We start from the raw sequence: 14025 nt of genomic DNA, 5'->3' as shown, positions 1-14025 counted from the left end.
GTGTGTATATATGTACAGCTTCAAATAACAGTATCAAATGTACAACTCATGACTGTATTAAGTTTTTTTCACATCTGAATATAATATTAACTGAATTGCTATCCCCTAATTGCTTCAGGTACAAATCCAACTGAATTGTGCAGCACAAAATTCATTTCCTTGATTAAGAATCACCAGAAAAGACTAGCCAAGCAGAGCAAACTACAATAAACATTTTGTCCTTTGCCTTTGACAGACTAACTCAACCTGTACTTGCCCTCGACTTCAGGCAGTTCTCCAATACACATGTTAACTCAATGTTGACTATATTGTTGTTGTATCTGTTTCTGCAAAATAACAAAAAATTTTAAGAAAATACAAAAGCACATGATTAGTTCTTTTTCCTGGACTTAAACATGTGACGGTTGTAATCAAGCTTTACAGAAAATTGAAAGCAATGAGATGTGCACAACAACTTCTATCATTACTTCAAGAGAAAAGCCAGAACATTAACAAAAATTTAGGTTAGTTTTCCCATAGCCAGGACAAAAAAAATTACTACACCCAGTTAAATCATCTTAGGCCAATCTCCTTTAACCTGGATTAGAAATTGAAACATTTAATGGTCACATATGGTTATAGCCATTACATAAATGGCTGTTATTTGTGCTTCAGAGAGACTTCTCTCTGCAGTGCCAACATCAACACTTTTTTGATAGTAACATGCCACAATTCTCTCTTGTTTTGCTAATATTTCAGCAAAACCCACTAAGTTATTCCATACCCAGAATATCTTTGGTTTGTTTTAATGATTATTATATTGGGAAAGAGTATTGCTCACGATAACATATCCAAAAAATATGTTAAAATTTGTTTTATGGATTTAATGATGCTAGGAACATTACAGAGTTTAAGACAGGCACTTCAAAACTCCATGAAGCTTTAATTATTCTTAAACACAAGCACTCAGACACAGATTATCATAGTGCACAGAAAACATATCCAGAAAGTAAAGAGATCTGAAGAATCTTAAAGACATCTACTTCATGATAGAGAAAAGAGTTACAAAAAGTGCAAGTGTTTGACATAACTACTTGAATAGTAAGAATTCAAAGATAACAGCAAATTCCATCAGTTTCCATTTTTAATACAAAAAGTTCCCCCAGGAGATAGCAAACTTCACCTTTAGTGCAATTCACTGCCAGCACTGCGACTGCTGGGCAAAGTCAGAAGAGCTACTGTAACGCAGTTGCAGTCGGTGTGGAGAACAATACTAAACACTGGCTCCGCTCAGCAGGGAAGGAAGAGGGGTAGCAGCTCCCGCAGGTCAGCTTTGTTTCTTTCTTACCCCAGCTAGCCAAGATCCAGTCTAGCTCATGCCTCACGCTCCTCTTGAAGCCTCTACAGCACTTTGGAGGATCATCTCCAGAAGTGAACAAAAGGTTTCCTAATTGCTACCAAGCAAAAACTTTAAGATTTCAGGAACTCCACAAACATTATTTCCTTATTTCCTAATAGAGCACTACTAAGTCTGTAGAAAGTTTCCCTTTTGCATACTAAAGTGTTCATCTCAAGTTCACCTAGAATTGAGATCAAGATATTTTGCCCAACATTTAAACTTTCACACAAGGTAAATAGAACCAAAAGAAAAAAAAAAAAAAATCAATATTCAGCAACATACTGTCTTACTACATTCTGTGTAGCATTCAGTTTTGCAAAGGAAAGAGTGGTCAGCTTCAGGATAAAATAACATATACTGTAGTTAATTATCTAATGAAAACACAGTTTGACTCAGCTTATTCCAATTCCTAGCTCCAGCTTTAAGATCAAACCACTTCTGCAGAATACTTACAAATTCATCTTTATCTTGCCATCCCCAAGTATCAACATTTTCTGGTGCTAGCAGCTGATAAGGGTATTTTCCCACTGCATACGAAGCACCTGTTAAATCTTCAGGTTCCTTCTGGAAGTTTTCATTAACAGTATGTAATCTGTCATTCTTCACAGCATTGTTAGAAATGGTATTATTCCATAAAAAGCTCATCAGATATTCACCATTACCAGCGGTAACTATGTCAGAAAATAGCTGATTTGTCCCATCATCATTGCCAATCTGAAGACTGATGAAGTGTGACCATATTTCACCTTGGGGATTTTGTCTGTCCAGTTCACAGGAGTGCTCTTGATCCTTTGATATGTCTTCCATCACATCTAATACACCCTGCTTGCTGCTTTGCTGAAATTCTGCGGCACTAGAAGTGGCACTGTGTATTTCGTAGGAAGGAGTAGCAGCATATTTGTCTACCTGCTCTGGGTCAACAAAAACTCCAAGTTCTTTGTTTGAGAAAATCTTGTGATCTGACTGTGTTTGTTCCCAACTTGTGGTCAAGTCTTTCGTTTGAGTATTTAATATATAACTGGTGTTTTTCAGTTCAGTAGTTTTGACTTCTAACTGCTTTAAATTCCCCATGGTAAAAGCTTCTGAATTCCCAGCTGACATATTAAAACCAATGAGGTTCTTCCCTGACTGGATGCTGACACACTGTTTTATTTCACCATCCCGAAGATCACATTCATTTACATCACACACACTTTTTTCATGACTTTCAGATCCTACTTCAGGATAAGGCCTAACAGAAACATGGGTGTTCCTGTCTTCTGGCTCTGGACTGGCACAGTGACATAACTCGAGCTCTTCCGCTGGTTTGTCATGCACATGAGAATATGAATTTTGACACAATGAAGGTAAACAATTAGGGGCCTTATGGAAGAGATTACTGGCATCTTCCAGATTTTTAGTGTCATCTATCAATTTTACACTCTCGTACATACAGTTGTCCAAAGTTACAGGTACAGTGGAGTTAGAGCAAGTATTCTGATCATGAATCAAGCCTTTACTGCAATTTAAGATGTTTTTATCACTATCAGTGTTAGCACCCAAATTCTGTTCTACATTTTCTGCCTTGTTATCAATTGTCTCATTTAGGTGAACTTCAAATTTTGTCTGTTTTACAGATTCTACTACATCTCTAGCTATTTTGGCTGACTTGGTCCCCAAATTCCATTGATTTTCCACTGCATGGAAGGAACATACATCCTGTTGCTCATCCTGTCTACAGTTCACATCCACTTTATTCATATCCTCGTGTTCCAGAGACACAGAAGAGACACTGGTTTTGTTATGTGATTTTGAATATTTCCTTACTTTACCTTTATTCCCTGGTGACTCTTGTGAAATCTGAGATTCTAGACTGTTTCCCTTTAGGAACATTTCACCTGCACTTGTGTTATGTAGTTCATGAGCTGTCAAAGTGCCATCACTTACCCATGAACAAGTTCCACTCAAGCTACCAGCTTGCTCAAGCATGTTACCTTTTAGCTCAATGATACTCAGACAGACATCTTGCTCCATGCCACTATGGTTTGCACCTTCAGTTGATGCCTTGTTTTCAGTGCGACCCTTAATTTGAGTTTGGAAATCAGGACTTTCTTCTAAGTTTTCCTTCATTTCAGTCACATTCAAAGCTTCACCACTATGCAAAACTGTACCTGTATATTTCTCTTTATCTTTCAAGAATTCTTCCAAAACACTGTAATGTTCACTAGAGTCAGAAGCAAGCTTTTGGCTCTCACCATACATTCTTTGAAATGTTTTCTCTTCCACATTTGAGTTTACTTCACTTTTTGGCTTTCGGAGGTAGTCTTCTTCAGCAAGTTTTTCTACATGTTGACTCACCAAAAAAGAATCACTGTCCATCTCATGTAACTCTAATGATAATTTAAAGTTACCCCTCACCTTCTCTGTCACCTGTTCAGTATTTGTTTCCGTTACAACACTTGAAGGATGCCTACTTAAACCAGAGGGTACACTCTCAGAATCATGACTTCCCTCAATTCTTCCTGAATTATATACTCCAGTGCTTAACAATACACTGCAAATACTGTTACTGTGTTTTACATTTTCTGAATTAGGGCTGTATGGGTCCTCTTCAGCAGCATCTGCAAAATTTACATGATCACAAGCTCTGTGAAGTGATTCATTCCAACTGACAGCATTACCTATGGTATATAGCTCCACTTGTTTATTCTCAGGGACAACTTCATCATATATTTGCACTCTTAAGCCATCTGTTACCATATTGTCAGTATTTAACCTATGCACCTGACACCTGTTAGCCAGCAAGTTATCATAAGATGGGATGTCTATGCTGCAATACTCATTTGTCTCCTTTTTCTGCATGTTTGCCCTATCCTCTTTTTTACAAAACAGTTCTTTCTGTGAATTAAACTTAGCTCCCACTTGTGCCGATTGCTGCACTAGAAATTCTTCCCCAGTGTCTAGAGGTCGTGCCATGCTGCACATTCCTTCATCAGTAACAGCTGAGTTATCTGTGACTGCTGCAGTCTCTTCACACACAGTAGCTGGCACCTCTTCATCGTCTTTCAGATCTTCAGCATCTACAACACAAATACTGTAAAATTCCTTATCTTTTGTATTTTGTCTGTTGTCTACATCAAGATAGTAAAATGTTGGGGATATCTCTCTATATGAACTTGAAACTTTTTGTAGGCTGTCACTCCTGTTGTCTTCAAGGTTCACTGTTGTTTCATTCTGCCTTGAACGGTCACACATAACTGCACAACCCTCCAGAAAATTTCTATTTAAGGAAATTTCACCCGGTAAGCCTTTGCCTAGGACATCTGGTACATGTGAAATAGAAATACGATCAAACAAGCAGTGTTCTTCTGCAGATACATTTTCATTATTAATATTACTATTAATATTTTCTATATTGTTAATGTGCTGACCATTGCTATTAGACTTCTTAGGTGCTCTTTCTTTAATAACCCTATCTTTCTTTTCTTTACTTTTCTGCAGATTTCCATATGCACCAGGGACCTTTAGGAGGTGACTAAAGGAATTAAAGAAGCTAAAATGTCTGTCATTTGGTCTCCTAGACCTCTCACAGGGAGTGTTCTCCATGCTTTTGTATGATGGATATTTTGCTTTTTTATCCCAAACCCCAGATTCAGAATTTGACGCTGGACAATCATCTCTACGAACGCATTCAATGCCGACTATCACAGCTGCCCCATTAACCGTCCTTCCCACTGTATGCAGATCCTGACTTTCCACAGTTCCTAAAATTGAATATAAAGTTTTACTTATCCTTGACTCTTGTGTTTCCTCTTCCACAGATTTTTGTAACAAGCCAGTTTTCTCCTCATTCGTGCTGTTACTCAATTCTTTACTGAAGCAGCAGCCCATGTTTAACAAGTAGTGTCAGAGGAGTCTTCTCATTGCAAATCACCTTCCTCTATACACTAAACTAACTTTCTGCTGCTACTGAGGAGACAAGCCAACACCCAGTTGCCAAAAATAGCACACTTTAAAACCATGCAGAGGTTCATATGTCATTGCCACTCAAAGTCCAAATCCCAGTTGCAGAGCAATGTTTTAGGATTTCATCATATGCACTGTAATATTCAAGCCAAATAATTCTCCTAATGAGATTATAGTCTGTTTACAAGTATTACCAAGTCTTATGAACTTCCTTTGTTTAATTTCCTGAAGAGTTTCCTTCATCCAAATCAAAATATTTAAATGACATCTTTCACCATTTCTGTGTGTGCCAAAAAAGTGCTTGCCTTCATATTTAATACAACTCCTGCTTTCCATACAAAGACAATGCATTCTGGCTTCACATATTTAAATCTGATTTGAAGACTAAACTAGTGAAAGCTACCAGATCAAACACATTTCAGACCATTATCTCCTCCTCCTTTCCCCCAGAGCTGAATCTACACCAAGATTACTTCTTTAGGAGAAACAAGCTAAAGATAGATAATACCTCATGTATTCCATTAAACAGCTATTGTACGTTATCAGAAACTTAACTGTTCCAAGCCTTTTTAAAAATTTGTTATCTGCATAAAAAAAAGAATACATAGTCCCTCGGTGACTTACAGCACTGGTAGGGGGCCTCAAGATCATCTAGCCATGGTACTGTGGCAGAATTAATTATACTTAACCTCCAAAAAATTTGCGTATTCTTTTAAAAAAAAAACCCTCAGACTGATTTAAAAGGTAGTTTGACTAAAAGCTAGTTCTTCTAAAAGTCTGTCCCTAGTGTAAATTTTCTTTGCTGTACATAAACAAAGTTCTTTCTGATCTTATGACAGCTAGAACATGTTTATACACATGTAAATACATCTTGGAAGACTTCTACTGCTGTTAAGTCCCCCTGCTTGCTAAGAAAGTGGTTCTGTTTCTTCAAAAATAAAACCCCAATAAAAGCTGAAAATACCCTACAACCTTCTCAGCTCTAAACAGAGTTGTTCTTCCTTGCCTTTACATAACCGTACATCACTCAGACCTCCTCTATAACCCATTCTTTCAAATTTGGACCCCTTCCTTCAGAGAGCCTGCAGAATGTAACACTACAGCACCACTCTACACCATTACATAGAAGATATTGAAAACACAGAAGACAAAGACAGACTATTAAACTCTATCTGAAATGTTCTTTCAGCTGCAGAGTGAACTGAGTGCTATTTTTTCAATTGGTTGTGCACCTTATGGCAAGTTTAATTCTAGTACTTGAACTAGAGTTTTAAGTTAGACTGGCAATTTGCCTTCATTGTATTCATATAGCAGTATACAGGGGTACTAAGGCTAAAGCAGTTGTCTTTCAACTAAGAGAGTTACTTTAATTTCTACTGTAAGCTTTACTTGTAGAGTAAAAGCTGCTTAAGAGATCCATGCTCTAATATTCCAGTACCATTACATATTTTTTTGCATGTCACTGTGACTTATTTTACAGCTGCTGTCATGGCAAGTGTGCGTAAGGCATAAGACATGATACAGTCTTATCTATGTTTTCTATATGGTCTCCATCACTGCTACACTGCAAGATTCCTGCTTTGTTCCCAAAATTCCAAGAAAAAATAATTCATCTTTGTCAGAGAAGCTCACAGTCACTTTTTCCTTTCAATCTCTTTCACTTTAATTCCGACAGAAAATTTACTATCAACATAGAAATAAATTAAGCATCAGTTTCTATTTTACTCATTCATATCTAGTTGGCAAACTAAGTTCACATCTGTTTAAAATCATGAACCAAAAAAAGACACAAACATTTTTGTTTCCGGTTGTAACCTGAAAAGTGAGAAAAAAATGCTGCACTGAAAATTAAGATCAGGGAGAATACAAAAAGCTCTTGGTATCCCAAACTGCTCAGTCTTACGATAACAACTTTCAAGTACAAGGTAGTACTGAGCACTGCAGAAGTGCTCTAGAAATTCAGATGTTTAACTTTAGTCTGCCCTGCGTTTACTATGAAGCACTCCTGTAGTAATAGTAGTAGAGTTCACATTTACCAGCATAAAACAGAGTAGAGGTGAATCTTTTATAGTGTGAAATGCTTCTGTTCACTTCTCTGAAGCCTTTCCAAGGTACTTGAATACTTGAGTCATTTCTTATCCTACTTTTCTTTATAAATACTGTGTAACAAAAAGGTGCAAAGCTGTAACAGAGCTGGCAATGTAGCTTCTTCTCCCCAGGCAAGTATTCTACTCATAGGACAAATGAATCACAAAAAAAATAATGTGCTTTAGATTCTTAAACACAGGTTACCATATATTTAAATGCCATATAAATTTAAATGCCATAGGCAGACTAAGATTTGTATACATGAAAGAACCATACTGGCTAACTTTCAGGGGAAACCTCCTATTCACCACTAATCCTCTGACCATAAAAAAAAATTGCTGAACTGGCTAGGGAATACATCCTCTCCTCGGCAAGTCTGCTTTGAAATTGCAAAGTAAGAAAAGAGGAAGACTACTCTGCCCTGCCCCCTCCCCCCTTATCCAATACTCAAAGTGCCAGCAGATAGATTGTTCTCAAGGACAGGAAGTTTGATGCATCATTGCTGCCATCTGCTGCATTTTTTTTAATTCTCCCTTCGAACAAAGTTATTCAACATGCTTGGATCCAGACTTACAACTATGCCAAGTCCCTCCACTCTTTAGTATTCCCTGGAACCAAGTACAGGGAAAGGGAGTTACTTATGATAGTTTTTCTGAAGAAATGCCACGAGCAAACAGTTCAACTGTTTTCAATGTCAGTATAAAGTCACAGTAATATTTGCAAAGTTTACAACTATTCAGAAAACTCCCCTGTCAGGTAAACAAACAGCAAGATTTTTCCCTCTGATTTAACCATTACTAATTACATGCTTTCTAGAGAGGAACTAAGTGCCTTTAAGAGATGGACCTGGCCAAAGTCCACTTTTCCAGTCCCTTAACAAGCACTTCTGCTATCAACTAATGGGGAGAAAATGGGTGAAGCAGTTCAAGCAAGCAGAAATTCCTTCCAGTTTTCCCATACCCTTCTCCCTATGTGCAAAGGCACATTTTGTACTTGTTCCTTTTGTTTTATCTAAGAGAGGGATAATTTCTTTTTTTAAGCACATATAGTGTACATCCTTTAAGTCACATTTCTCAATACTATTTACTGTGGGATCACCATTAAAAAAAGACAGCAAAAAAAATTTAAGCAGAAAATACCATACATGTTATGCTACATCACCTGAGGCTGGTTAACATCTAAGACTCTAGTAAGTCTACTAAGAATAAGTAAGTCTTAAAAACCTTCTGGCTAAGCTAAACACTGCCACCTGACTTGAAAAGCATTTTAACAGAACTTGTGTTCTGCCACTTCAGAGCCCAGCTCAGCTGGGGGGAGTGGCTTTTGTTTATTTTGGATTTTTTCCTTTATACATACATATCTTGGCTCTGGTATATTTCTCATGTACTCAAAGCCTAAACAGGTTTTCCCTCTCCATGAAACAAAACTGCTCTGAAGCAGCACTTCCATAACCTGAACAATTATATTTTTTAATAAGTATTTTAGATCTATGTCCCGCACACACCTACACAGAAGGCAAAAAGTCAACATGCTTATTAACAGGAACATGCCTGCTCATCTACTTTCATTTCTACATGTACCTACTCCTCATATATAGGCTTACAGACCGAAAGTCTCGCTTTAAAGTTACAACAGCACAAGTTAAAACAGTCCTTACAACCTTCTGATACCCAACTTCATTTATTCTTTTTCTATAATGAGGTCATGCTGCCATATCTAGTCTTGAAGAAACAGTGATTATCCTGCACTCCCAGGCCATACCTGATGTCATAATCACCACCAGTTCAGGGAAAAATGAGCAGCATCACAACATCACTACTGCCGATTTTTAGAAACAGCCGATCAGAAAGCTTAACTTTCCCTCCAATACATCAAGGTTAAATGGACTGTTGAGTTTAAATGCACATTTTACACACTAAAGCAATTAAACATTAGCATTAGAAGTCATCTAGAGGTGCAGAACTATTCAGCACTTCTCTAATGGTCTAAATGTACAATAATGTGACAGAAAGAATGAACACTTAGCAGTATTGATCCTTTATGATGCTGATACTGTACATGTTCAGTTTAAGGTCTAATCCTCCCATCTTTCTTTTAAAGCTATTCACGACCTCTTGAATTATTAAATATCACCTACATGTTATACAAACTGCTACTTAACTCTTAATTGGCACATACTGTATGTAATACTGTCAAATGATCTGAGGATTATATGCTATACTGAATTTCCACTAAACTGTTACACAGGACCCTATATTAGACTAGTAAATCAAATTTCCTTACTCTTTATTCTGAGGCTTATTCTTGAATAGGTTACAAGAGGATTTTTGAGCAACATAACCCAGCAGCTCTGAGCCCGAGACATCCTTCCATATTTCCTCCTATGCAAAAGGATTTTAGGAAGTACAGTTAAGTCCCATCTTAAGTTTTCTGACTCGCTAGCTATTTTTCTTGTTCTTAAAACCAACAATATGATTGAACTTGTATTTACAGTACCTATAAGCATTGACAAAAACCAGCACACCACTTCAGTGTGAATTCCCATTAACAGAAGCCCATGACAGCACCTATTTTTCATTTTCTTTTCACCTAATTATTCAACTAGGGAGAGAATGGGTAACACTCATATCACAATCAGACAGTAAGTTTAAACAGCTCCATGGTAACATCCTCCACTGCAACATACCATAATTTGCAGAACCTGTTGCCACCTGATGACACAAATCTCTTCTGAAGTTAATTTCAAATTTCCAGATCAGGTCAATTCAGCCAATCAAAGAAAGAAAATTCTTTTGTCCTTAGAAGGTGCTCTAAGAGGCCACATACTCAAATGTATGTGGCACATCAGGGGAAGAGTTTAGGACCAATGACCAAGGAAAAAGACCATACCTTTAGCACTAAATGTTACTTATGTCTTGTCTGGCAGAGACAGGTCATATAAACTACTTCCACCATGGGATCTAGGTCTTGGCCTGCTCCCTCAGAGTAACCTCAATTTTCTAGCAGCAAAGTGTTATTGATCAAAAAGGAAACAGAAGTGAGTCAAAAAGGAGTGAAACATTTCTTAAACACTAACTTCCCTGTGTCCAGTCTGATAAGGGCCTTCTCAGAAAGAATAATTGTCAATCGGGACAAAAAAAGAAAATTCAATGACAGTTGTCACCTGAAGTGACAAAAGCCTGCTTCTAGGTTAAAAAAAAAAAGCCAGAAATACCAGCATATTTAACTCCCAAAGTTATCAAAGCTAAGATTGTGCTAGTATTCTCTAAATTATCTACCTCCAACTTGTAAGTGTAAACTACTATTAAAAAGAAATTTATGAGGATCTTCAAGCTGCCAACTTCCTTCAATCAACTTGCATGCAAAACTACTGAAATTCTGCTGTTCAATACTACTAAAATCAGCCAAATTCAAGAGGAACTGTTGTTGGAAGTGAACCATACTAGGCTTGTGATCAATCTACATGAGGCACTAAATAGCATATTATTTTATAATTACTTCAAGGCAGAAGAAATTACTTTGCCTCCCTTACCACAACTGTTAGCAAACAAGTGACATCTGTAACATTAACAAACAATACTGAAAAGTGATTTCTGAAGGGTTCTGTCACACCATCAAAACTTCCACTAATTCAGTCACTATTGACTATCTGTTCAACATTACTAATAGTATAACTCATGTTTTGTTCCTGTCAAAGAAAACAGATCAACTAGAGACATAATTACAAAACTTTATTTACTGATAGTATTTAAAGGTGTAACAAAAATACTTTATATAATCATTTCAAAATAAAGGCTAGAATATAGGGAGTTATTTTTCCAGGGTCTACAGAGGCATATCAAAATTCCCAGTAGAAATTCTGTAACTTTCCTCCTGAACTGTCACAAAAGCACTCAGACTAGGTATCACCAGAGTCTAGTATAACAGCATAACCAAAATAGCTAGGTAGTGTAATTCAGCAGATTTCTTTTAAGTCTATAAAAAAAAAAAGACTCCTAGAAATCTCACTAAATAGCATGGCAGTATGATCCCATATCAAATACACACTGAAGTAGGGATCACCACAGGTGTGAATCTATACCTTTATGCCGTCTAGCCCTCTGATCTCAAAATAAAACACACAAGAAACAGCAGGTGATTTTCAGTTAACATGGAGCATGTACTGTCTAAATGCAATCAAGTCAGGATATCAGAAGTTTTTCTTCATTCTACCACATTTCTGGAAAGTTGAAAGTGTCTTAATGATTTTGGTTTGCCAACTTCTTCCCGTACTCCATGATGTTTTCCTTGAACTATAGCCTTGTTGCCAAAAACTTGAATGTGAAGTCCTGAAGCACTGACAAAATATACTTATGCAAGCATGCATTATGGAATGGACCATCCTGAAAACACTTTTAATAGCATATATTGGCAATGATTCTCATACAACAAAATAACCATCTGATGTTGTGCATACAGGAGTGTGATATTAGTATAACTTTAAAAAGCTTAATAAGCTACAGGTCTCATGTTTATGGAGTAAAATATTCAAAGGAAAAGCTTTAATCTCAAAAGAATTAGTTATTTGAAATGCACCATTATAGAACTATGGATATACTCCAAGATATCCAAATTGACATTAGTCTCCTCTACTAAGGAAAAAAGCAGACATTTTCTCAAATGGAAAGAAATGGTTACTTGCTTTGTCTAAGTAAGTATGAAAGAACAGAAATTAGATCCAAGTTCAGATAGCTTATAAAAATTCTAGTACATCAAATTAAAAGAACTAGTATCAATGTGAAGACTAATCAAATTAATACTAATGCACCTGCTGAAAGTGTACTGACAGTTCCAAGCTTTTGAAACAAATTCGCAAGAGCCTCTTATTCAAGCTTACACACTGGTTTCTTGGAATTAATGCCTTGAGTACAGGGAAAATAACAAAAAGAATCACAAAAGCTCAACTTTCAAAAATATGGCACAAAAGCAAGTTCAATTTTTTTCCTCTACTGTCAAATAGACAAAATTCACCGAGAGAGGTAAAACAGAGCAAAATAGAACCCAGAATAAAACAAAGGGGGGAGGGGTGGAACAACAGAAAAGCTCCACCAGCTTGCTTAGCAAAGAAAAGCAAAGTTTAGAGCATTTTTCAAAATGCTCCTTACTGCTTGCTGCAAGGTTAAGTTGAAACAGCAAGCATCTGCTACTTAGTACAGCACCGGCCAATTACCCATCAGGAACATACACTGAAAGCAAACCCTTCAAGATGTCCCAAGAGGAAACATTCTTCCCAATATACAGATAAAAATACATTATTGGTAGAGTTTACACACAAATCAAGTATTCAATCCTTTTGAAGATGTGTGTAACATTTACTGCAACATATATTCACACAGCACTATCTGCTGTGTGATCTGCCAAAAGCATCCCATAAAGCAACATACTGGATCCAGCAGAATAGCACAGAAGCAGCAGCACGTGCCATTTGGCAGAACTGACTGAGCAAAATTCCTGTTACAGAATGCAATTTCCTATTTGTATGGGTTTCTACTTTTTCTAATTACAGACACATGCCAAGTGCCTTTCCTGCACTTTTAATGTGTAAGCTAGAACCTAACACGAGACTGGTAACACCATTCCTGAATAGCCAAAAAAGCCCTGTACCCTTAAATGAGTGAATACAAACTGCTGTAACTTGCAGATTATTTAAATTCCCTGTACAACTGAAGAAAAGTTAATGCTCCTACTAGGTATGGAGAATTAGCTACCTTCAGCAAATCTGTTCTAGCATTTTATATTGCAATGCTATCAGCCAACTGTCTTCTAAAACGTTGTGACATTCAATTTTGATTAAGACATCATAAAACCCCCTGTTTTATGCAGGGGAATATGTAATTACAATACTTACTAGATGAGAACTGTCTTTAACTTCTTGTACTTGCTGCACCTGCGGTTCAGCCACAACTTTAGTGTCCTGATCAGAAGTCATGAGCTGTCTGCTTTTTGGCTGCTCAGAGAGAACTTCGCTGGTCACCTTTTTAAGCTGCAGAAATAGGAAGACAAAAACATTCTGTAAGTGGTTGTTAGAACTCATGAGAATCCACAGCCATTCCAGACATGCCATGCCGATTCAGACCAAAGGTCCAAAGAAATTCCACAGCACAGTCAGGATTATATGTTCAGATAAAACATTATGGCAGAAGCAGAGGATAAAAAGATCTTGTAGATACACTCAGCTCCCAGCCACCGGTTGCCTCGGGAGTGTAGATGAACACTTACCACTGCACCAGGCAGGGAACTGCCACTGGCAGTTTCACTTGATTCTCACTTTAATTATTCGGACTGGACTTCTTCCTATCAGCTGGTATTAAGAAGCATTTAGTCACAAACCAAACCCTGTCTTCTACAACTACTCTGACAGTCACTGAATCTGCAAATTTTAAGTGGCATGTTACAACAGCTCTGCTAGGTTAGTAATGCTCAACAAGTTGATCTGCGCCATCATCCTAAAATATTATTTTATTTGATAAGACAAGTAGAAAACTGAGCAGAGTTGAAGATCTGACAGCACCTTTGCTTTGAAATTTGAGGCTACTATTTAATGCTGTTATTTTGAATAACACCTGGTCTTTAAA

The 14025-nt window shown here is 37.1% G+C and overlaps 1 protein-coding gene across 2 annotated transcripts in view; it reads right to left on the bottom strand.

Moving 5' to 3' along the window:
- The window catches only part of LARP4B (La ribonucleoprotein domain family member 4B), a 37687-nt gene extending 24257 nt beyond the window's left edge, over nucleotides 1–13430 (bottom strand). For both annotated transcript variants that reach the window (XM_026842950.1, XM_026842951.1), the window contains exon 1: nucleotides 13299–13430. In XM_026842950.1, the coding sequence (XP_026698751.1) occupies nucleotides 13299–13379 (81 nt within the window). In that variant the 5' untranslated portion in view covers nucleotides 13380–13430. The remainder of the gene's footprint in view (nucleotides 1–13298) is intronic.
- Between the last annotated feature and the right edge of the window lie 595 nt (nucleotides 13431–14025).

The sequence above is a fragment of the Athene cunicularia genome (genome assembly GCF_003259725.1).
Source record: "Athene cunicularia isolate RWA chromosome 2 unlocalized genomic scaffold, athCun1 chr2_part1, whole genome shotgun sequence".
Taxonomy (NCBI): Eukaryota; Metazoa; Chordata; class Aves; order Strigiformes; family Strigidae; genus Athene; species Athene cunicularia.
The sequence above is the reverse complement of the archived record's forward strand: the minus strand, read 5'-3'. Positions and strand labels throughout refer to the sequence as shown.